The sequence below is a fragment of the Nothoprocta perdicaria genome, unplaced genomic scaffold, assembly GCF_003342845.1.
Source record: "Nothoprocta perdicaria isolate Ctin4 unplaced genomic scaffold, notPer1 scaffold_3, whole genome shotgun sequence".
Classification (NCBI taxonomy): Eukaryota; Metazoa; Chordata; class Aves; order Tinamiformes; family Tinamidae; genus Nothoprocta; species Nothoprocta perdicaria.
Genome location: NW_020455532.1, coordinates 4,949,235 through 4,973,381, shown reverse-complemented (window position 1 = coordinate 4,973,381; position 24,147 = coordinate 4,949,235). Strand labels below are relative to the sequence as shown.

General features: G+C 41.1%; 1 protein-coding gene across 1 annotated transcript in view; it reads left to right on the top strand.

The window, feature by feature from the left end:
- PREX1 (phosphatidylinositol-3,4,5-trisphosphate dependent Rac exchange factor 1) overlaps positions 1-24,147 on the top strand; it is a 137,033-nt gene that overhangs the window by 68,915 nt on the left and 43,971 nt on the right. Inside the window, exons 6-10 of the mRNA XM_026042018.1 lie at positions 8,227-8,388; positions 13,584-13,717; positions 16,789-16,904; positions 18,306-18,455; positions 21,785-21,932. Coding sequence (XP_025897803.1) covers positions 8,227-8,388; positions 13,584-13,717; positions 16,789-16,904; positions 18,306-18,455; positions 21,785-21,932 — 710 coding nt within the window. The remainder of the gene's footprint in view (positions 1-8,226; positions 8,389-13,583; positions 13,718-16,788; positions 16,905-18,305; positions 18,456-21,784; positions 21,933-24,147) is intronic.

Below are 24,147 nucleotides of genomic sequence, written 5' to 3'. Positions count from 1 at the left end.
TAACCCTGCATTTGCTGTCCCAGCAACCTTCGTCGTTTACGTGTTTACAAGCTGTATCCTCCCTTCAGAAAGCGGTGTTTAATGGGTGCAGTCAAAAAGCCGACTGGAGTCTGGCAGGCTGTTAAGTCCTGTAATGATGTGGGCAGAGCAGGCAGGGTGACTTACTGACTGCTTTGGACTTCAGATACCTTCTGATGTTTGCTAAGACTTGGGCTATTTGAGCGACTTCCTGAAAAGCTGTGTTCAAACAGAATTATATCGGTATTCTGCAGCACCGGGTGGCTCAGGGGACTGGAAACTGGATATTTCTTTCATCACTAGGTTTGTAATTTGAGTGTTTTCAGGTCAGTAATGATCAAAATCCTTTATCATCTGACAGCTGTTTGGCAGCTTGTTTGAAAACTGTTTGGTTGTCTCCCTGAGCTCCCAATGGACGAGTGTCATTGAAATGTGACTATTGCAGTTGGTACTAATTGGCTCCCTCCTTGGCAGACCTAAAAGGAGCTAACTTGCTTCTCAGCCCTTCAGGTCAGTGCTGGGTCACACTCCTGATGGGAACAAGGAGAGGGAAAAGGGGCAAGCAGTTCCTGGGGGTGCTTGTATCCCTGTGTGGCTGAAAGCTGCCCATCTCCAGGGCTGTCCGACTCTCATTCTTCGTCAGACTAATATTCCACTTGCTGAAATAAAGTAATAAAACAGATGAGAATCAACTGCCACTTGTCTCCAAAAGCAACTGCCTATTTTCCTAAGTTGTGGAAGGAAGTAACAATCCAGTGTGAGCTGGTGTGATCCCTTGCTCACAGCCCTGTACTGTGTTCTGTGATTGCTATCAAGCTGCTTGTTCAAGATGCAAAATTAGAGAATATTTTGATTCCTTAGAAAGATCCCTTTTGTGTTTTCCAAGGAACTTTAACCAAAGGAAAATAGTGGCTGAATTCTTACCTTTGAACTGTTCTCTGCAATAGTTCTCTGTTCTCTGCAGTTCTAAGGCTGCCTGTGGCTGCTGTAAGGAAGTCCCTGACATCTGTCCTGCAGCTCAGTGCCTCTTTCTTCCTTTTGCCTCTTCTGTCTATTAAGACCTGATTGCTGAATTATCCACAGCTAATTAGGGCCGCTTAATTTYTAAGCTTTCTGGAAAACATGATGATTATTGCTGGATTTCCACCAGTCTGGGTAATCTGCGGACATTTTATCTAATGACAGAAGTTTGACTTGTGAATCTCAATCTCTATTCTCCTTTGTAAGTCCATAAAAATATGAGAATGGCGTAAGTTGCAAATAAATGAGATGTATCTATTACTAAAATGCCATGAATATGTTTGCTAGAGGATCACACCCAAAAGAGACAGACACTTTTGACTGCAATGTGGTAGTGCTCAGTGACGTTCCCATCTTCATCGTTACGCTTTTTTCATTCCTCTGTAGCTTTCTAGGACAAGCCTTCCAGAACACAAGGGATTTTGATTCAAGGACTGCAAGAGCTATGAATGGACCAGTTTTCTTGCTTTTCTTTAAGCTTTTTTTTTGCAAAAGGGGGAGCAAATGAAAGACCAGTACAAAATACGTATCTCTGAACCATAGTTCAAATCGTTCTGAGCTCAGTGGCAACCAAAGTCATTATACTCTGGTATATTGGCCTCTGGAAATCAACTGGTGGTTTCTGCTTTCTCACACATGCACAGTTGAAAAACCCTCTTGGCAGAAAGCTCTGTTCTTTGAAAGGCAAAAATAAGACCAGCAAGGCTAAGACTGAAACAGCCCCTGTTACTTTCAAGCCATCATCAGACAGAATGAGGATAAATTTGCCTTGCTGATGCCAGCACGGTGGCAGCCGGTGGATGAGGACTTTGGTGTCCAGATGCGGTGCCGCACCCCGACACACACGTGTTTGTGCAGTGAATAGAGGGGAAGGGCACGAACTGGAGGAGCTCTGGCAAAGCCTTCAATTGTTGCATTTCATTTTCCTGTGGATTCCTTTTTGTATCCTGATTGCTGTGAACCACACGCTGTTCACAATGTGAAATTTCTGCACAAGAAATCAAGGTTTTAAGAAAAAGCTGAGGGAAGTTCAGGTTCTGTTAAGCTGTAGATCTGCCTCAGTCAGTGAGATGATGCCATTACTAAGAATTGTTCAGCTCAGAAAATCGCTGGAAGAAAATCACTAATCACTGGATGTAACTAATGCTGATTCTCAAAGGTGATGATTTTATGGTGAATAGTTGTGTCCCATTCAAGACCTGTTTGATGCTTGTTAGCACAAAACTGCCAGTCACCATGAATGTTTCAGACATGAGAATTACCAAGAGAAACTTCAGGTTGATTCTATTAGAGCTCATCAGGGAAATGCAACTCCCCAATTAAAAACTAAAGTAGATTTTAAAGTAACACAATCCTCAAAGTAAGTGTTTGTCCTCCCTTTGCTACTGAACTGCAGTCACTGCTCCTGAAATAGCTGGTTTATTCCTGGGGACTGGATCTTATTTTACCTAATTCCCAGGGCAAACTAATACTATTGCACTCCAGCTGATTAGWCAAGTTGCAATCCAAGAGCTATCCTACTTTCCTCTTTTATTCTTTTTGTTAAATAAGAGTTGCACATGCAGGTTTTCTGATACCTTTGATATGACCTTGTTATAGTATAATTGTTTAGTATAGCTGATTAGTTAGGTTTGATAAAGACTATATGAGCATAGTAATTTAGACTTGTCTACAGTAAAAGTCTTAAATAATAGGGTAAGACATATATTTAAGATGATAAAACTATTTTTGATTAATACCACATGTGAGTATTGTTCTTCCAGAATAAGAGCACCCAACATGGAGTTAATTTGGGTTTCTTAATTAGGAATAATGAACTGGCGTATCTCCAAATGCATCTTAGGCAAATATTGCCAATAATTTCCAGTGTACTATATGATATCCTGTCATTGGTAATCWTATGTTTGCTCATCATCTGTCTGATGAAGCTCTTTGCTTTCTTTGAGCCAACAAACAGGGCAACTTCAGAGTAGCTGAGAGCCAAAAAGCTTTGTTGTTGTTGCTTCCTTTGGAAGTCTGTCCATTTTGCAAGCCTTGTGTATAGTTTGGAAGTGTGGGACTCAAACCTAACCATGTCTTTCATTGTCTCTGTGCAAATAGAGTAGTAATGATACTAACGAGGGCACAGAGAGCACCCTGAGCAAGTATGTGGCCAAGAAGGCCARTGGGCTCCTGGCTGCATCAGGAGGAAGTTGCCAGCAGGTCAAGGGAGGGGATCCTGCCCCTCTACTCAGCTCTGAGGCCGCAGCTGGAGCACTGGGGGCAGTTCTGGGCTCCCCAGGACAAGAGGAACATGGAACTTCAAGACAGGGACAAGCAGAGAGTGACAAAAATGAGTAAGGGACTGGAGCATCTCATATGAGAAAACACTAAGAGGGTTGGGCCTGTTTAGCCTGGAGAAGACTGAGAGGAGAGCTGATCAGTATGTCTAAGTAGCTGAGGAGGGRATGCAGGGAGGAGGGGGCCAAACTCTTCTTGGTGGTGGCCAGTGACAGGACAAGGGTTAATGGGTACAAGTTGAAACACAGGAAGTTCCATCTGCATCTGAGGAAGACCTCCTTTGCTGTGAGGGTGACAGAGCCCTGGAACAGGCTGCCCAGGGAGGTTTTGGAGTCTCCTTCTCTGGAGATGCCCAAAACCTGCCTGGATGCCACCCTGTGCTCTGGGTGCCCCTGCTGGAGCAGGGGAGTTGGACTAGATGATCTCCAGAGGTCCCTTCCAACCTCARCCATTCTGTGATGCTGTGAAATAACTTCTGTCTGCTCCAGACRTGATGCCAGAGAATTAGCATAGAATTTGTTGGTCAGCAAATCAATTTTATTCRCAGTGCAAAGCCTCACTAATATGACTTCCTTCCCTTTTATTCTTGCTGTTGCACTTCAGCAAAGCAAGTCAAGTCTCTTTGGGGGATATTCTCACTGTTTGTCTCTTAGCAATGAGCTTCACTAGAACTTTTTCCTTAAACACAGGAAAGGGGTTTGGGGAAGAGCTGAGCTTGCTGTGATGACCACAGGATTTGGTAGAAGCCGAAGCAAAAGGCCCTCGAGAGCAAGTGCTGTGCAAGGGGCTTAGGTTCCCGGAYGGATGTGTACACTGCCGAGTAAATATTTCCAGCAGAATGTTTTGGATTAAGGCAGCCCTGTCTCGCTGATAGTCATTGCATGGCTCTATTAATTAGTGGGAACTGCACTTTTGAGGAGCAGGAGCAGCTGTTGTGTAAACCAATCTCTGAACAAAAATAGCTGCTTTCCCTTAATAAAGAGCATTTTTGTCAGCAAGAAAGCAAGCCCTGGGGGAGTGGTGATCATGAGTTACTCACACCACGGGGTGGGCTCCGGAGCGGTCCCCTCTGCTTCCTTCCTCCGCGCGCCAGGAATGTGCAGCACATGATGCTCGCGCCCCTCTGGCTCCCCGGCCCACGTCACGGAGGCCGTTCCCTCTTTGATGTCTGGGCTCCGGAGGAACGACTGCGTCTCCAGCCAGAAGGGCCTGTTCTGCCTCTGGTGCTTGAGAAATATCCCAGACTGCGCACGCTSCATGCAAGGCCCTTCCATGGAGCATCACTCGCAGGATGGAAGGCTGCAAGTCTGGGCAGACTGGGAAGCACCTGGAAAGGGCAACCCCTGAGTCCAGGTGGGCCCTCCGCTTGGAAAAGGAGCCGTGGGAAGCGATGCTGTGGGCTGCGAAGGGATGAAAAAATCATCCCCTCTGCCCTCCCTCCTGCTCCCTCTTAGAGCTGCTTAAAGAACAGAACCTGCTGATTAACCATCAGAGAACTTGCTCAGTCTTTGGGGGAGCTGGTTTTATTTTTCCTTAGAAACAGAAAAATAGTGTTTCTCTTACGTTTGTAACATTGCTTGGGTGGAATCCAACTTCACGTATCCCAACGTTAAAAATTATATATACCCTATAGAGTTGTAAGGAAGACTGCCAATTTGCAAGACATACTTCTGTTTTCAAAACTTGATAGATAAAATCACAAATAATAAGTAATATTTATAGCGCTGGAAATGTGGTTTTGTTATGTTTTAAATTAACACAGATTGTAAATCTGATAGCACATAGGCTATGATAACTTTTACTGATTTATCATAGTTTGTCTAGTCTCTGTCTCATAAAAGTAGGAACATAAATTATAAGGTAAAAAATAGACAGGATGAAAAAAGTGCTGTAASTGGAAAGTGTCCAGATAGGGCCTGGTTTAACATTTATTTTCTGATTAGCTTAGGAGGAAAATATATTTTCTTCTATAAAAATATAAAAACTATAGAAGAGAAAWGTGAAGCACATGGAAATGTTTGTATTCATGGTAGTCTTCAAGTGTGTTTTGCAGCTGAACTGTTTATCAGCAGAAGCCCTTGAAGGGTGAAGYGAGGAAGGACGGCGCGGGTCACCGCGGCACTGAGCGGCGGTGACGGGCCGGGGGCAGCCCCTCGAACGGGCGCCTCAGGGTCCTCCCAAGGAGGCAGAGAGGAGAAGGGATTTTAAAATGCAGAGGTCTGCATGTTTCAGCTGCAAACCATGTGTTGGGTTGTCAGTTTGAAGTGTACTGGCTATTGTTTTTGTGGGGCAGGAGAAGACATGGGGAAGGGTGACGGAGACTTCTTGTTGCAGAAAGATCAGTTCAGCAGAATAACATCCTTTCTGCTAGGAAATATTAAAAGTGTGTTTGCATTTGAGAAACCTCTGGTTTCCTCTGCCCGCCTGCATTGTTCGCTCGCCATCTCCCCTGCCACCTCTTTGCACCTTCCTGTGCAAACCTCTCTGCTGGGAGCTCCCCCAGTGTAGGTTTTCTGGGGTAGGCACAATTAGAGAACAGGCGAATGCGTGAGCAGCTGATGCATCTTTATTTCTATGTGATGTGGTTGTTATATTTGGACTCCGTAAGATGTTTGTTGCTCTATTAGCTGTAAGCTATTAAAAGCTGCATCTGAGACTCAAATGCTCAAGCTGGAAATCCTTTTACTGCATTACATAGCCAAAGATTTGTGAGGAGAATTCTTTTTTTCCTCGGTACAGTTAATAGGAAATAAGGTAGCATTCAAGCCATTAACATGGCCTTTTCCTGCACGCTCATTTCCTAAGCATTAATACATTTGGATGGGTATAGGAAGCCAAGGAAGCTTTTAGAATCCAAATGCAGGAGCTTTACCTTGTGGCCCTGCAGTTTTAACGTTGTTTCTTCCAAGGTTAAGTGCACAAATTACCGCTTCCAAATGGAGCTGTGTGAGTCTGTGGCAATCTGCAGTTTGCTGCCTAGGGACCCCAAGCTTCCCACACGCAAATAGAATTGTTGCATGGGTTTGTCTGAAAGTATTTTAGCGTGGTAGGATAAAAGCTGAAAGGGGATCTGGTAGAAGACTATTTTAGCATCTGATTTTTGTGAGAGGGATACGGGAAGTCAAAAACTATTTGATTTTTAGATTAAAGTAATTTATCAATTTTGGGAAGTGACTTTCAAGCATTAGTCATGGAAGAAATGGACAAATTTGTTGTAATTGACAGTTACAATTCTAGTCTTGTAAGAACAGTGAGTCGTACCTGCACATATAAAACCTGTTTGATGTATCCTGAAAACATCAGGTTTGTTGCGTGTGGAAGGTAGGTCTGGCACATCTCAGATGTTGCTGCATCTGTTCTGAAATTCCAGCCGGGCTGCCAGACATCCAGAAAATCTAAACCAAATGTTGAAGAGGGCATGTTCAAGGTAGGCCTGAGAGTCCATCAAGAATAAAAGAACCTTTGCCTTTCTCATTTAGAAAGGTGGTATTGTTGCACTTACGGTTCCACCTGTGTGCTAAATGAAAAGTCACTGCTTATTTCTTGACTTTTAAAAAGTCTGGTTTGCCTCTATATGCCCTGAGCTCAGCACAGCTGCTGTGGCATCCTGTGGAAAAGAGCTTTAGGAACCTCTGCACGAGCACTGCAGCCTCCATGTGCTGCCTTTCTGAAGGTGTGAGTCAACACCCAGAAAAACATTAAAACCCCAGCTCTCCAGGAGAGCAGGGTGAGAGCCCTGCAAGAGGCATCCTCAAAAACTGCTCTCCTTTACCACTGGTGCAAGACTAAGAAGCAAGGCAGAAAGGCAGCTTGGGCTCTGCAGCTCCGAAATAGCAGAGATGGAAGGAAAGGGCTCCATGAGCTTTCTGGGGGGACAGGACAGTCATATCCAAGGGCTACCACCTGCTCTCTTTCTCTCTACCACCTTTCCAAGTGCTGCCAAAGTCCAAGTGTTAATGCTCCCAGCTCAGGGAAGGGAAGCCCCAGTGATGCTCAGGATCACACAAGAAGTCAGAGCATGTCAGTGCCAAGCAGGTTAGTGTGGTACAAGGACCTCTAACCCAGTGCCAATATGGCAAAATTTAATGTGGTGCTGAGAYACTTTCTTAGGTTAATGTCCTGATGGGACCAACGAAAGGCATCTATGTTTTAAACTTTGTTGGAGAGCACGACAGGCTACGGATTGAAGCAGTTCAGCTCTGTTCAGACCATGCTGCCATGCAGGCTCCCTGGCTGCATTCAGGCTCTTCTCTCGTGCAAAATGATGCAATTGGGCAGCACTTTGCCATTTAGTCACTGGACTTTAAAATAACAAAATAACATGTTGAAGCAAAACAGAACCTAGAGAAAATGTGAAGTATTCCAGCCAACTTAGAAATGTGGGTCTTAAACACCATATTATGTATCGAGAGGAAATTATCAGCCTTGGTTAAGGTTTCTTTAATGTGTTTTTATCCAATTGTGGCTAGCTATAAACTACCTTTGGTCTAAAAAGTGATTAATTGTGAGCTGACAGTGGTTACCCCTTTTGCCAAACTGGTGAATATTGTTAAATTCCAAGTTTTCCCACTGTTGTACTTCAGTGGACACAGTTTAGCTGGGCTGGTGCTCTCTTCCCACTCTAGAGTGTTTGCCTTTTGGGGAGACTCTTATTATTTTATGCAGTATTTTAATTTTTAACAACATGTGATACCTTCATTTATTTAGCAGCATCCATATAAAGCAGCAGCCCTGCTCAGATGAAGAACCTTTTAGAGAGCAGCATCTGCAGTAACGTGCTCACTCCCCTTTACTTCAGCAGTGTTTCTGGCATCTTCCTTTGGGGTTGCATTTAATGTTGTGTTTGTGTTTGGGCTTTCTGTGTGCCACCTCTAACTTTATTTTGCATGTTTTCTTTCCTTCTTAAAGGAACTAGCTAAGAGGACCCCCTCTAAGCATCCTGATCACCCAGCTGTCCAGAATGCGTTGCAGGCAATGAAGACAGTCTGCACAAACATCAATGAGACCAAGAGACAGATGGAGAAACTGGAAGCCCTTGAGCAGCTGCAGTCCCACATTGAAGGATGGGAGGTAAGATGTGGGCCTAGCCAGGGCCCTGGAGGCAGTTTCTTGCCCTGCACAGTCCAACAAACTAAAGTTTAGTGACTCATACTACTGCGTRGGGGGATTTCTGTTCCTTGGGGGGTCTGGAAATGCACTCCGAAGTGTGGGTGGCATCACCATGATGGGTTTCAAAGTTGGTGTTTATTTTGGGTGTGCAGGCTGCTGCTAAATTGTAGCAGAACAAATGGGTTGTGAAAAAGAGCTGGAAAGGACTGAAATTTCAAACAGGTAGATGTCATTTGAAAGACAAACCTAGAAGGTGAAATTCAGGAGTGGTCTAAGTGGCACAAATTTCTCCTCATTCCTCAAGTCTCTAGTTTTTCGAGGAGCTTTGTGAGTTACCTCAGCTTTATACAGATTTCCTGTATAAAAATAAAAATGAGATTAGACAGCAGCTGGTGTGTTTGTATTTGCTCTAGTTAAGTTATTCAAGGATGTGGTTCTAGCACTGTGTTTGTTAATAGATGGAACTCTACAGGTGGAGTCATTTACTGTGGAAGAGARGAAAATGAGAGAAAGAAATAGGGTGTAAAGCGTGTGGGAAGAGGAAATCCAGGAAAAATAGCCAAAGACTAGAAATACTGGGAAGTTGGGAATATACACAAGATGTGCTTGTGGTGTGATGTTTTTTGTTGAAGCCTTTGAGTCAGTCAGTAGAGTTTGGAAACCTCTGGGAGTTGCTCCACATGGAGTCCATGGTGGTAAATGGCCTCATGGAGAGACTGGCGTGGGCGTTTGGGGAGAGGGGCATTTGAAATGTCCAGGCTGACTGTTGTCAGCTGAGGACCTCTTTGTGGAGGTCATGAAAACTTCCTCATGTTCAGACTCTTGGGTGCTCTCCATGACTCATTTGGAGCTTGTTTTTTTTAGTTTGTGTATGTTTTAAACCTCGCTCTTTTTTGCCCTGGGGGATGTTCTTGGCATCCAGCTRAAGTTGCAAGAGTGACCCAGATATCCAGCTGTGTATTTTTTGGATAGCAAGCTCAGCTAACAAAGTCATATGATGTTCAGTATAGCAAGGCTCCCAGAAGCAATTAAAACTGTTTCAAGTTCGATGCAACTCGGGGTCATTTAGGCGAGAGGTAGGAGTTGGACTCTGGAGTCTCAAGCATGACTCTGCAAGTGTCCGTGATGTCAAACATGAAGTAATGTACAAACTTACCACTTTTTTTTTTAATTAACCTTTTAACTAACCTACAGCAATATTCTGATGCTGAAACCTCTTTCAGATTTGTTATATATACACATATATTCATCCCAAAAGTTCRAAAACAAAGGAGTGTTTTTCACTTCCAGTAAGCTGTGGAACATTTCTAAATCTGCTACTGGCATATTCAAAGGAGGACAAACAGCTTTATGCATCACTGATACAGGCCAGTGCCAAACATGATGCTTTTTTTCTCTTTGAATAAAGATGGAAAGTGATTGACAGCCTCCTATCTCGGGTTACCACACTGCCAAGSTCTTGCAAATTATGACTCCGAAGCAAAGTGTTGTGTCTGTAAATACTGATTTGAGTCCTTTCAGATGTGTGTCTCAGTTCCTTCTAATAAGAAAGGCTCCTAATTCCTCTCCTATAGAAAGGTGCAGTTGCTGAATTAAGTAAATGCTTAGCTTTGGCAACGCAGCATAGCAGCCACAGACCTGCCTGTGGGCGGAAAAGTATATATGGCAGATTTATTTTCAGTTTATCTGACAGCAGTCAGAAATAGAAAATTTCCCTTCAGCATTGATATGAATTCTGAAACATCAGTGGCCTGTAAATAAGGTTATATACCATACATAATAATTTGCTAAGGTGCTTCCTTGTCAAACCATGACAACCATTTTAATCAAAGGCATCTAAACTGTGAAAAGTCAGCAGACATGAGCTTWCTTATGACCAAGGCTTTTATGTTTTTAAGGGCAGCAGCCTGACCGGGGGGCTGTGCAGTCAACCCAACGCTAAGTTCTGTTACAAATTCTCCCCTAATTTAGAAAAATCTTCATTTTGTCTAGTGCCTCTGGAGTAAACTAGCAGTTTCACTGGTCCTGTGGCTGTGCATTGTCTTCCAACTGCCCCAATGGGACCATCTTGCTCTTGACTTCCTCCTGTGGCCATCAGTGCCACTGTCAGGATTTCCCACATGCAGGATGATAAAACATCCTTTTGCTTCAATGGCATCTCATCATCTTCTTGGTCTTTTCAGTCACCTGTAAATTAACTAATGGCTGTAAAAGCTTAAGAACATTTTCTCAGTTCCACCTTTTTTCTTCAACACCGCTGGCTACCAGGCTGCAGCTTCCACTCTCATACAGCCATTCCCACCAGCAGACGCAGATACAGACGTTGGACCGTGTCTGGGAAGCCTCTGAAGGGCTGCAGCTTGGTCAGAGGTTTGTTCACCATAATGAACTCAGCTCACATTCATCCTTCTGGAATGCACAGGCTCCTGGTAGATACACGCTATGGATTAGTTGCAAACTGGCCGATTTGATTCGGGTTAATCTTTCTGGAAAACATAAATTAGTTTTAAACAAGGGGAGAAGAGAGTTGTACAAAAAGGGCATCTTTTGGATAGAATATTTTTATTTCTCCAGTGAAGAACCAATTGGTATACTGTTTCTATTAATTATATGTTGATTATTCTGTGGGGAGAGCTCCCCTTCTTCAGTCCTTAGGAATTTTTTTCACTGAACAATTGCAATATGCAGAATCCCAATGATGCCCTGGTCTGAATTGTGGAGAGAAGCAAAATCCCCATCACATGGGAGCAGGATGAGTTGTAAGAGGCATTAGCACTCAAGCAGGTCAATCATTTTATAATTGGCTCTAATTTGAAGTTCTACCAGCATTGGGTTATGGTTTTGTATTGTTTTTCTTGCCCGCAGCCTAGTCCCACTCAGAGAGGTGCGAAATCCTGTCTTGTCTCTGAAAACATCAAATAAATCTTCTTACTGTATTTTTTGCTATAGAAAGATGTTGCAGATTGCTATAAATGTGGAGTAGCTATGTCAAGAGCAAACAGGAAATGCATCAACAGTTTTGTGATACCATCATGATGGGTCTCATGAAAAATTAAAGATTCTTAGATTTTAAGGCAAGAAGCAACTGTTGAGATGATTTGCCTTGACTTCCTGCACAAAATAGGCTAGATGATTTTTATCAGTGATACCCATATGAGTAAAAGATTGACCCTGATTATTAATATTGTTGTGTTCATTGCTTTTATTGTCTTTTCATTTCTTGGGAAATTAAGTACTTGATGTTCAGGAGCTCTGTAACTTTGATTTCCACATTGGTAAAATGTTTGAGCAGCAGTCTTTTTTTTTTTTTTTTTGTATGTTGTACATGCAAAGTGTCTCTGTTCCTGTTCATGTGTTTGTAAATAGGGATTATGGTTCACAATTCTGAGATACGGTGACTTCTCCTGGATATGGTCATTTGGTCATATGGCCATAGGGGTCACTTTCAAAATAGCTAGTGCTTATTTGTGGATCCGTATTAACCATTACTGTAGAATCATTAAGAACAGAAAAACATATCAAGACACCAGATGGAAATACTGCATTTAGCTAGTTTTCCCATCAATAAATGCAGAAGATACAGAAACATGTATATGTCACACACACAAAAACAGTGCCACGAACGTGGCATCTTTTAAAGAATATCTATTTTGTTCTTAACTAGAAGTGAGGTGAGGGCAGCATAGCTGGCAAGGTTTGATTTTGAAAATAATGTAATCAAAGCTTCATTCACACCTCTAGAGTGACTGCACTGCATTTAGAAAGGCTGATTAAAATTGATGATTGTTCCCGAGTAGCTGGATGGCAGCGGACTCTGCTTTCCTGAACAAAACTGACTCATGTCATGTTTAAATCCTTTCAAGCTAATCTTTTTGAGGCAACTCTTTAGGTGGAGATGAATTTCATACTTGTGCACAGTTTTCTTCAGTATTTTTAAGTAGAACTAACTGTGTTTTACAGAATTTTTGCTGTATTTGTGAGTACAGAGTTAATAGACCTTGGCCAGTCGAGCAGTTTCATTGATAACGGGCATCTTGCAATCCAAAGTCATTTCTCTTTTCCAGTAAAACTCAAGGCAGTGGTTCGTGTTATCTCATATACTTCCTTATCTGCTTGCTGGCTGTGTGGAAGGAAGTTACCATTACAGTAAGAAGTTGGTCTTCCTTCCAACTCAAATAGGGATGCAGAAAATGATATGAATTCTAGAACTGCATGGGAAATGTTTCGTATGCTGCAAGGTATTTTTCTGCAAAGTGATCTTTGTTAATAAGATGCGCTCATACCTATGAAGTAATAAAAGACCAAGGAACTTAGGGCTGGTAACTAACGTCTAGCCCAACCAACCTTGTTTGGTCAATGTGGAGCAGTTAGAGGAGCAGAATCTGCCCTTGGTGCCTCTGAATGTGGGGACAGATGGAGTTGTCTCATTCTGAGGGCAAGTTGGGACAGCCCTTTGGTTCATTTAATTTGAGTCTACTGTATTGGTCCTTGAAGGCCCTTTTGCAAGAATCATAGGATCTTTTTTTCCTAGGAATAATCTGTATAACATTTGAATGGCTTAGAGCCATCTAAAGAAGAGCGTGTGAGATCCAAACTCTGCTTTTCATGGAYATGCTCCTATCTTGCATAGGAGTTTAATGAGAACTCCGTAAAGGGAGAGCAGCTGCATATGCTGCTAACAAAAGAATCTGAAGAGACATATCACTATTGCAGTGATTTTCCAGAGAGAACGTTAATACCAATTTATGTCACTATCAGAGCCAAAACATTAGGGAAATACCATTATCCTTTTATAGAGCATTCCTAAAGCCATCACTTGAGATACTTGCAATGGTAGCTCAGGGTATGAAGGGAAGATTAATGTTCTAAAGAAAGTCATAATGCAGCTGCCTCAGAAGTGGAAGATTTCTTCTGGAAAAAAAAAAAAGAGGAGGCCTGTGTAGGATAGTGAAGATTTATCGCAGTATATGAGGATTCCATAAAAATATTTGTAATCCAGAGAGAGCCTGATGTGTTTAACCACATTAAGAAATTGAGGACTTCCTGCTTATGGGTATGTTGATGACATGCAGATAAATAACAAAATTTTAGAAAAAAGRCTTCTTTGTGAACACTAAAATGTTAACAATAAACAAGATTTATTTTCTATGTTTTAGGGGTCAAATTTGACAGATATCTGCACACAGCTCTTGCTTCAAGGGACTTTGTTAAAAATCTCAGCAGGAAATATCCAAGAGAGAATGTTCTTTTTATTTGACAATCTACTGGTGTATTGCAAGAGGAAATCCAGGTGAGTTCCTTTGTCTTTATAGTTTTATAGTGGGACCTACATTTTATATGTAGGAAGAAAGATCACTGATAAGCTCTTTTCCTGTTGCTCTTTAAGGTTGAATGATGAATATGTCATGTTTTCCTTTCCTCTGCTTTGGGCTGTTGCTACCCACTTACTGATGACCAAACAGATTCACTAAATGGTGAGGTAAATACAGCAGACAATAATGGGGTTCACTTCTTGAGAAGTGCACAGTCCAAAGGCAGAAGTTGATAGAATGTASAAAAACAGCATAGAAATATCTGGACAGCTTCTCCATGGGTCTGCAGTGCTGTGAAGAAAGGAGCCTTGCCAGCTTCCAGTGTGAAGTTGCTCTAGGGAGAAGGTGCCATGAAAAAAGAAAGAGCAAAGTGGAAGAGCAGGAGAGCAGGTGGATGCAGGGGACAGAGTGGTGAAGAAAAGGTGAAGATCAGCAAGTTACTGTTCAGCATTTGCAGCCCAAATGCTCTGCATGTTGCCTTCCTTCCTTATTCTATGAACATTAATTTCTGCATCATTCCACCTTTTAATACTGTAGCTTTATTAACGCCTACTCTTTATTATTAAAATAGCATTGGCAATGTGGAAGGCAGCTTGTTTGTGCACCAAAACTGGGTTTCAGTTCTTAAGCGTTCCACCTTCACTGCTCCAGTCTCATTCTCACATATTGGTCTTTCCTAATTTACTTTGCATTCTCTGCTGCTTCTCCTCCTCTTTCCTTGTTATATTCTTGCAGCTATTCAATTTGTACCTATTTATTGTAGCTGTTTATTTGGTCATTGACGAGTTGAACCACCAACTCAATTGTTGATTGCGATTGTATAAGAAACATGTATCCAGCTCAATCTGATGTGCAGTTCATATAGCTTCTAATCTTATCTAAATGAAGCAGTCTGATTTTGTTGAAATGAAGCAAGAGAGATAAAACATTTCACATTAACAGTTTTCCAGATTTTTCAAAATCCAAACTTCCACATGAAGCAGAGTTCAGAAATCTGTGTGTCTTCTACCAGAAAACTACTCCTCTTAAAGACCAGCTCAACTCTATATCTAATATTTTACTTCTTCAGAGCTCTCCGAAACTTCTTTTTAGTTCTGTTTGTAGTTCGGGTTGGCCTAGTCCCTCCTGCCATCTAGGCACTTTTCCCGGAATACTGAGATTTAGGAAACAAAATGTTCCACTACCTTTTAAGTAACTGTTTTTGTGCAGGAGACATTACTGAGCTACTCTGTATTTGGCTCAGTGTAAGAGGAGGCTGCTGTAACCCTTTGCTTTTCACAAAGAATCACTATTGTTTATTAATGGAGTTTGAACAAACTGAGTTGTCCAGAATCTGATTTCTGTTAAAAGCAAAGTATTTTAGTAAGTCTGTTGAGTATTGTCTAATGTAAAAATATAATTAGAGACTGCTGAGCAACTTTAATTTTGGATCTTTCCTCTGTCTAGCTGCTGTTTATAATTAGTCCAGGATGGAAATGAGTGTGTATCCAGTAGTGACAGCATGGTCATTTGGCCAGACAACGGACGTGTTAGCGGGAAGCAGGTTTTGGACAAACGGAATCTGTTCACAGTTCAAAATTGAATGACTTGATTTTTCTGTCACTCACTGTGCTTATCAGATTCAAATCGCTGTACCTGTTTCTGACTGAAAAGTGGAATCAGAATTCAGACCTCAGTCTTCATTACAGTGCCAGCTATGCAGACATTTGAATTTGGGCATCACATCTTCTTACAGGAGAATAAGTAGCTTATTTTAGACATACATACATATGTACAYCATTTCAGACATACATACATATATATATATTTATATATAATCAGACTGAAGATCTATGTTTTTAATTGTAAGATTGCAATCTCATCATTTGCAGAAGCTTAGAGAAGTCTGACAAACTGATGACATAGGTTTTTCARGAGTGAGTTTTGTTTTGTGTTTTTAGCAGTATCATAGTCTGCTATTAAATTGAATCCTGATGTCAGGAACAATATGTTTCATGTGGGGAAATGGGCTGAGTATCTGAAGGGCTTTATTAAGGCTGCCAGGACAGCTTTTCTTTTGACTYGACAATCATCTTTAGGAAATGATCTAATAGCTCCACGATCTTGGTCCCTGTCAGTCKTACTGCATATACGTATCTGGTCATCACCAAAGGTGTATTTGTCACTAAAGCTAGTTGTAAAAAGAAAAATTGCTCAGAAAAACATAATGATTCTCTTCTCACCTCAGTTTATCATAGGCATTTCATGTTGACAGTAACTTTCTCCACAGCTGTTTTTTATTGCAATATTCTTTGAATCCTGTGAGCTCCTGGCAAGTTGCCCCAGCAATCCCATCACTGTACAGAGTTTGGACACCTGCCATTTCAAATGATGATCATTTGACCAGTTGTGTTTTGGTTCACATAGCAATGTTGTTCTTAGATATTGAAGCTCAGCAGGTGTCAGCTGGATAGTTTTAAACCTATTCGAGACATAAAAACCTAGAACATAAATAAATGGAATTCTTTTTTAAGGCATTAAAACAGAGACACTTAAACTTAGGTGTAAGTATACAAACTCTGGTGCAAAACTGTCTAAAGCAAKACTATTTAAATGCCGCAAGCAGAGACATCTAACATGCTTAGAACATGTGACATTAGTCTTTTTACATGTTTTATTCTGAGTTTGGAAGTCGGTGCATGCACTGCAAATTTTCCCAAAGTGTAGTGAGCAAAGAGGACAAACAGGATATTTTGTCAGGTATTAGCAGAATTTTCATCCCAAAGCAACATGCAATACAGTTTTGTTGACATTTCAGTGAGTTCAGTCTTCAGGAATGCAAAACATAAAGGTGTCTCCATTTTCATGTAGTCTTGCAGAAAAAGCTTCCTGTCAATGCACTGGTATTGCTCCCCAGTTATCTTTGTGGCCGGACTGAGCATTCAGATTATTTACATTCATATTACATTCATATTACATTCACATTATTTACATTATTATCTGTATGCTGCATACATTTCACTGTTTACTTATATGAAGTGTTTACTAACAGTCTTAATCCTAATTGCAGGGTTGCTGGGAAGAAGGCATCCAAACGGACAAAATCAATCAATGGGTCCCTTTATATCTTCAGGGGCCGAATAAATACAGAAGTCATGGAGGTGGAGAATGTGGAAGATGGAACAGGTAAGGATCAAATTCGGTCTTTTAACAACACAGCAGGTCCCTGTTTTGTGTTGGATGATGGTACAAAGGTACTTAGCCGTGTCCTTCATGGTATTTTAAATGAAATTTTAGGAAGCAGTGTAACTTTTGTTGTCTCCCTTATTAGACTAATTTATAGAGTTAGAAAAATGGACAGACTTTCAGGCATTAGTCTTTCATTCTGAAATGACCTCATGGAAGAGCTTGTGTATAAAAAGGCTTGTCTATTTTTCTCCTAATCCAAGTTGATTTGGAGAAAGATACTGCATCTTTCTTCCATCATTTCCTTTCTTATGTCTTAAGCCCTTACAGCTGTAATAACATCACTAGCAAATCTACTTCTCATTTAGAGAGAAGACCAAATATTACCCAAGTATTAGCCTCAGCATCAAATCGGGATGTGTGGCCATGACTGAAGTATAGGAGTGGCTACTGCATTTACTCTTCCTGTGTTCTGATCTATACACCTAGAACAAATGGATTTTTGGTTCCATTCACAAGAGCCACAGCTGTCCCTTCTCCTATTGGAGTAAGTCAGGAGTTAGTATTATGTCCTTGTGGGCAACAAATGCTGTCTCATGAGTTCCAGTGTCCTGGGGAGAAAAATTCTTACAGTGCAAGAAGTTACCTCTTATCCTCAGAGAGTTCAGAAAAAATAATCTCAAACTTAATGGACATTTTTTTAATGATGTCACTGTGTTTAAAATATTTTAATTCTGCCTGTGACATGAAATTACAAAATATCACTCTTAAAACGGAAACGATAAAGAAAATATAGGCAGAGATTTAAAGATTTAAAGGGATTCGAATTATCAGTGGGTCTGGTTTGGCAATTAGTCAGCAGTCTCATTTCCTGCCAAATGTTTGCTCTTTTGGGCAGAAGTAGATCATATTTATCACCAAGAGTTGTGTTTTCYCTTTTCACTTTTTTCTGGGCAAAGCACTGTGGCAAGGGTAAAAATACTGGTCTCTTTTGAATGGCAGTTTGGTCACCAGTGCGCCAAGGTTGGATCTTCCCCGTTGCCCTGGCTCGTGGCACGGCAAGAATTGCCAGGGCTTTCTTGAATGTGAGGCTGCACTTCCTTGAAGTCCTTAAGACCCCTGTTCACACACCTTTTTCACCTAGTTTGGGCAAGTGCTGGATTTTTCAAGTTGAACAGCCTGACGATGGGTATTTCTATTAATATTTGTTCTCCCAGGGTKGTCAGTAACAGCCAGGAATATGCACAATCAGTGAGATGAATGAAGATGCATGAGGAACACCTCCCAAAATTAGATTCTTCAAATAGTGATCCTTTAGGAAAGGTGTCCCACCTGGATTTGCTTTCATTAAAGGACCAGGCCTTCCATTCACTGTGTGCCTTGCACTTTGGGTTTTTACAGCAGATTACCACAGCAACGGCTACACCGTGACAAACGGCTGGAAGATCCACAACACGGCCAAGAACAAGTGGTTTGTCTGTATGGCCAAGACTGCAGAGGACAAACAGAAGTGGCTGGATGCTATCATCAAGGAGAGGGAGCAGAGGGAAAGTAAGTGGCTAACATATCTTCTAATGCACTGGTTGAACTTCTGTGCAGAGGCAAAATGATGTGTATGTGTTTAAGTATGTGACTGATAGAAAAAAGAAAACAAAAGGTTACAGTTTTGAGGCAGACTTCAAATCAAAATAAATATTTCTGTATGTGCTGCTTGAGTTTCACTCACATTTATGCTGTTATTAAACAATTTTGACTTTCAGAAGTGACTTCCYTTTCTGCAGATGCATCTCTATTAAAATATATAGCCACTCATATATGCTAATATTCAAAGAAATGAGTGTGAGAGCCTTTTAATATGACTTGGCACTTGCTAAGCAACACTGCTTTAGTTTTTTTTGACTGCTTGAAGAGAGTTACAGACCTGTTGCTGAAATTTGGTTAAAGCAGAGAATCAAATCTCCTTTGAAAGTCCAAACCTCAATTTTTGTATTACAATACTTTGTTGGAGGAGGACATCTAATCTGTTAAAGGCAATGAACATTGCAGTGCTAGCTGTTAYCAAAGAATATCAAACATATCTAGCATACCTTCTCATGTATGAACCACAATGTACCTTCTAAGTATAGCAAGGAATMTAACTTCAAAATGTAGATCAGTCATGGTTTAAATTAAAAAGTTTTAACTGAGGCCTGCATTAAAAGCTAGAAATCACCTGAAAGCAACAGAGAGAATCAGTTTTGTTTTATTTATTTATTTATCCCTTTAAAGGCACCATGCTACTGTTCTGAGCTGGTGATCTGTTCTAACTGATCAATTCTGTATCCCACCATACGATGAAGACCCTGTTTCTTCACATCATGCATTTGTTTTAAATAAAAAACATTTCTTGGCTCTTAGTTCTATGCTCAAAGTGCTAAATCATACCAGAGTACTAAAGATCCAACATGTTTTCATTTCAGAGTGAGTTTTACGAGGTCACCAGGGCTCTGTGGAATTTCCTGTGTATCAAGGAAAATGTGTGAGGAGAGAAATTTGATAAGAAATTAAAAGACAAGACTAGAAAAATAAATCACATTTAAACAGGAATCCTGAGAATATGGGGAGGAGACTAAAAAAAATCTTAGGGATGGAAGAATTTTTCCCTAATAGAAAAGTTCTCAAAGCTTTCCATGCAGTATTGTCTATTCTGATTTTTTTTTTTTTTTTTTTTTCTGACGCTTTTTGTCATGTAGTTTTATGATGTGGCAGTTGATGACAGGAACTCGGGATAAACATGGATATTCTGGCAGACATTCCTGGCCTTATTGGAAGATCTTTGGATCAGAGCACTTGCAGAGTCACAGAGCTATCAGTGTTTGCATTAGAAAGCCTGGTGAGATTCCCAGTGCAGCAGGATGAGCTGGGTAGGATGTGCATTCCAGTCTGCCCTTTACATCAGAGCCTGGGGAATTCGGTGATGTAAGACCAGCGTGAAGCGTTTACTATTACACAGGCTGGTTTCTATCATAAGTTCTCTTGGCAAATTAGCCTCGACTACATGTGTCAGCCTGAACAGGGAATTGAATTGCAATGTTGCGGGAAGGAGAAGGAAGAAGAGGCTGGAAGACCAATGGCACTAAGCCAGGGAATTTGCAGAGCCAAAATCTTTGGGCAGATACTGGACACATGAAAGAAACGCTGTGTTTGCAGACGAATGTTGCACAAGACTACTTTCTGGAACACACAGCAGATCTCTAAAATACATTAAGCATTTTCAAAAGCTAGAAAGCAGSTCTGATGACACAGAAGACTCTTCGTTCTATTCTTCAGGTTTAGTGTAAGACTAGAAAATGAGCAGTGTGCCTTCTTTGGGAGTAGCTGCTCAGCCTAACTGAACWTGAACTGTGTTGCTTTGCAGTAAGATACTGATCGCATAAATGCTTAACTTAAACTTTAGGTACATGAGCCCAAGACCAATTCAGAATGACAATTTTCAAGCACTAGCTAGTCTTAGAGATGTCTAAAATCTGGAGCTCTGTTTTGGACTCAAGTCCTCTAGATTTGCAAGCAAATTTTTCCTGTCTGTATTCAGGAGTGTCCCAGTCATGATTCAAAGATGTTCGTAAAGACAACCAATCTCTGGTGAGTCTCGCTTCCTGCTCTATCAGGTAGAGATAATCAGAGCTCCCCTAATGCACTTAGCTGACACCAGGCATGTCAGGCAGAATCATTTTTCAGTGTGATGCAGCAATGAGGAGAGGGGGTAAAAAAAGGCAGCATGAACAAAGTTGTATTTACAGCATGTTTGGGAAGTGAGAGGTTTGGATCTAGGCCATCCTCAGCCTTAAAAGATTCAAACACAGAGTTTCAGCTCCTCATCTGAGTCCACTTCAATTTAGGACCTAAAATAGGCTGTCTAAATCCGTTCCTTCACTAACGTACATGCACATATTGCCTGGAGAGTAACATAGCCAGAAAGCAGAATGATTTGTTCATGCCACAAGAGGCAATGCATGCACAGCAGCAAGTAATTGTTTCTTGTGTCCTGTCCTCCTAAAGCAACTTGCTCTTTATTGCTAGGTAAAGTGCATTTTCCAGACTCTTTTCACAAATCTGAAGTGAGGAGTGCCAGAAAATGATAGTTATTGTTACATAAACATCTCTTCTTTTCAGATAATCATCCTGACTAATTCTCCGCTAATATGGGCTATGTGGAAGCTCATAAAAAGTGGAGGTGAAAATTTCTCTATATCCAATTATCTGTCCTTCCTTAAGCCATTCAGTGTCTCTTATATTTAACTAGATAATATGGTTGTCAAAATGTATTTTTTTAGCCTAGGTGTTGGTAAATAGGCTAATTAAGAAAGGATGARAAAATAATGTTCCTGTCAGACTTTGATGTATTCAAGGATGTCAATTTGATTTCAGCAGTTCTATATTTTGGCTTGAAGTATTAGATTGCTCAAAAAGTCATGTGCCTTRTCAAGCATTATCCAAATGCTTGGACAAATCTTATGAAGGCAGTTATTTAAGAATCAGGAGTGATATTGCAGTAGGAATTCAGTTTCAAAAGATATGATTTATCTTTCTTTAAAACTTACTTGTTTGTGTTTTGTAGACCATTCTACTTTGTGTGATGCGACAAGACTGTAAATTTGGAGTTGTTTCTTCTTGAGCTGATTATTTCCACMGACAATGGAGAAAAAAACATTGTCTTGGTGTTAAACTTGCCAGAGATATGTTTTGTTCTTAGATCAATAAGTAATCCAGTTTGTCCTTTCTTTGAAAAATAAATTAGGTAATTTTTGTGAATCCAGCATTTTGTTTGGCGTCAGCTTTTGAATTTGAGTAAACACTATGCAATGTTAMGGATCTGAAAGAATTTCTACATTGTATTCCAGGTTTGAAGCTGGGAATGGAGAGGGATGCGTACGTCATGATTGCAGAGAAAGGAGAGAAGCTATACCAAATGATGATGAGCAAGAAAGTGAACCTTATCAAGGACAGGAGGAGAAAATTAAGTACTGTTCCCAAGTGCTTTCTTGGCAAGTAAGTGGCATTTGAATTGAAAAGGCCTTTTCATACCAATTAGAAGAATGGACTCTGGATTTTCTGGGGACAGCACTGTGAGGCAGATCAGATGTGCTTTGGGGGAGCTTAATTGGAAAAGCCATAACCTCCATTAACAAGTTGTGATTTGTTAAAATTAATCTTATTTTTTTTTCCACACCATTCACAGGCTGTACAATAACAGCTCGTTCTTTTCTACAGTAACTCACAGCAGATGTTTTAGATCAGCAAAAGAAGTAAGAAAAAATACTTAGGTTTCCAAAAGCTCAGGTGGCCCAAGCTGCCGCCTCTTCTAGCAGGTGCTTACCAGGTAATGCTTAAATCCAGAAGAGTTGTCCCASGCTCAGGGTTGTAGAGATTTCCATTTTTTGTGTGTATTTGCCAGTCCAACAGATACAATTGAAAGTGATCAGGAGACTCTRTTAGAAGTGTAGGGATTTATTTTCTGGATGAAAAAAAAATCCTGAGGCTAGGCCTTGCAAAATAATTCTTCAGGATGACACTTACGAAAAGAGACCCCATGAAGGGGCCAGATCAACGTCACAGGAGAGACACTCAGGAAGAGATTAGCAGCTTGGCTGTTGTAGGGAAACGTCCTGCATGGCTCACAGGGAGACACATGAGTTGACCTGAGAAGACTTTTCTGCCTCAGCTGGTTGTGATTGAAGTGATTGGCTGTGAGAAGACAAAAAGTTCAGAGAGGCAGATTGTCCATTCATTTCCCTTCCCTCCCCTCTTGTCTCTACTGCAGGCAGCATTCCTTGTGCGTACCAGGAAAGGAAATAATGCGTTGCCTTTCTGCCTGGCAGAAGGCAGTGTAGAAGCAAAAATTGGTGGCATTTCTTCTGTATCAAGAAAACTATTTCCCAGCCCTCACGAGTCAGCCCTTGTGAAACTCTCCATAGGATATTGCATCCAGTTTTGGCCCAGTTTTGGTTAGTGTCTCTGTATGAGGAGAGCTGAAGGAGCTGTTTATCCTGGAGAAGGGGAGGTGAAGCAGCATCTAATTGCAGCTTTCTGCTACCTAATGGGCAGTTACAAAGAAGATAGAGACAGAGTGTCCACAGAGGACACAAAGAAAGGGTGAGAGGCAATGATTATAGCTTGAAACTAGGGAAATTTGTTTGGATGTGAGGAAAAACCTTCACCRTGAGCAGTTAGGCACTGGACAAGCTGTTCAGAGAGGTTGTGGAATCTCTTTTCTTAGAGATTTTCAAAACTCAGCTGGAAAGATCATGAGAGTTTTGCTCATTAAATGCCACAGAAACCTTTAACGTAGCTGTTAAGAAAACAATCCTGTAGCCCTGAAGCTTTAGGGACTTCTGAGCAGCATTCGGGACTTAGGAGAAGCTTTGGGTTTCAGACTTCAAGAAGACTGCTTTACTCTGATGATGCCGTAAGCTCTGGGGACACGTTTGACCTGAAAGAAGCAGGAAGGCAGAAAGTGGTTGTGTTCCACTACACTTTGGGGCAGTGGTTTAAGTGCTGTCATAGACCCATTGCACTTGGTGAAGAGTGGTTGGCAGCTGCAGATCTTTAATGATTTAGTCTTTGGTCAGCATGCCTGGGATGGAGCGCTCCATAACAGGCAACGTTCCCATTATTACCAGTAGTGGGAAATTGTAAGATCAGTCTTATTTTTCCTCCTCTTTAGTTTATATGCTATTTTTTAGCCTTTAAATTATTCTAAAAATGTTTGAAATTACTGGGAAGTTGAGAATGAGCTTTCCTTAGARGATAACAAGCCTGACTCACCACTACAGCACTCTGGTTTCAGGGGTTTCACAAAGCTGCTGGTTTCCATGGGATTCCCCTGGCACAGCTGAATAGGTTTTGCTGCTTTTTCTTCACTATAACATTTATAGAGTAGCTTCTCAGCACACTGAAAGAGGTTGTTGTTGTTATTTTAAAGACAAAATACAAATGCTACCTACAGCTTAGATGAGTCAGCTCTGATAAGCATTAAGAGACTAAAAATACTCCATTCAGAGCCCACAACTGGAGGCATGGATGCTGGTTTTGATAAGCAGCAACCCTCAGCACATTGGCAAGTACCCAAGTGTTTTATTGAACTCAGATTTTCCATATGTTGTTCTACTTTCAAATATTCCTTTTGTTCTTTTCTATGAATTTAACACATTAATAGTATAATCCCTAATTAACCTGGCAAACAAATCAAATCCCCCTAGAGCTT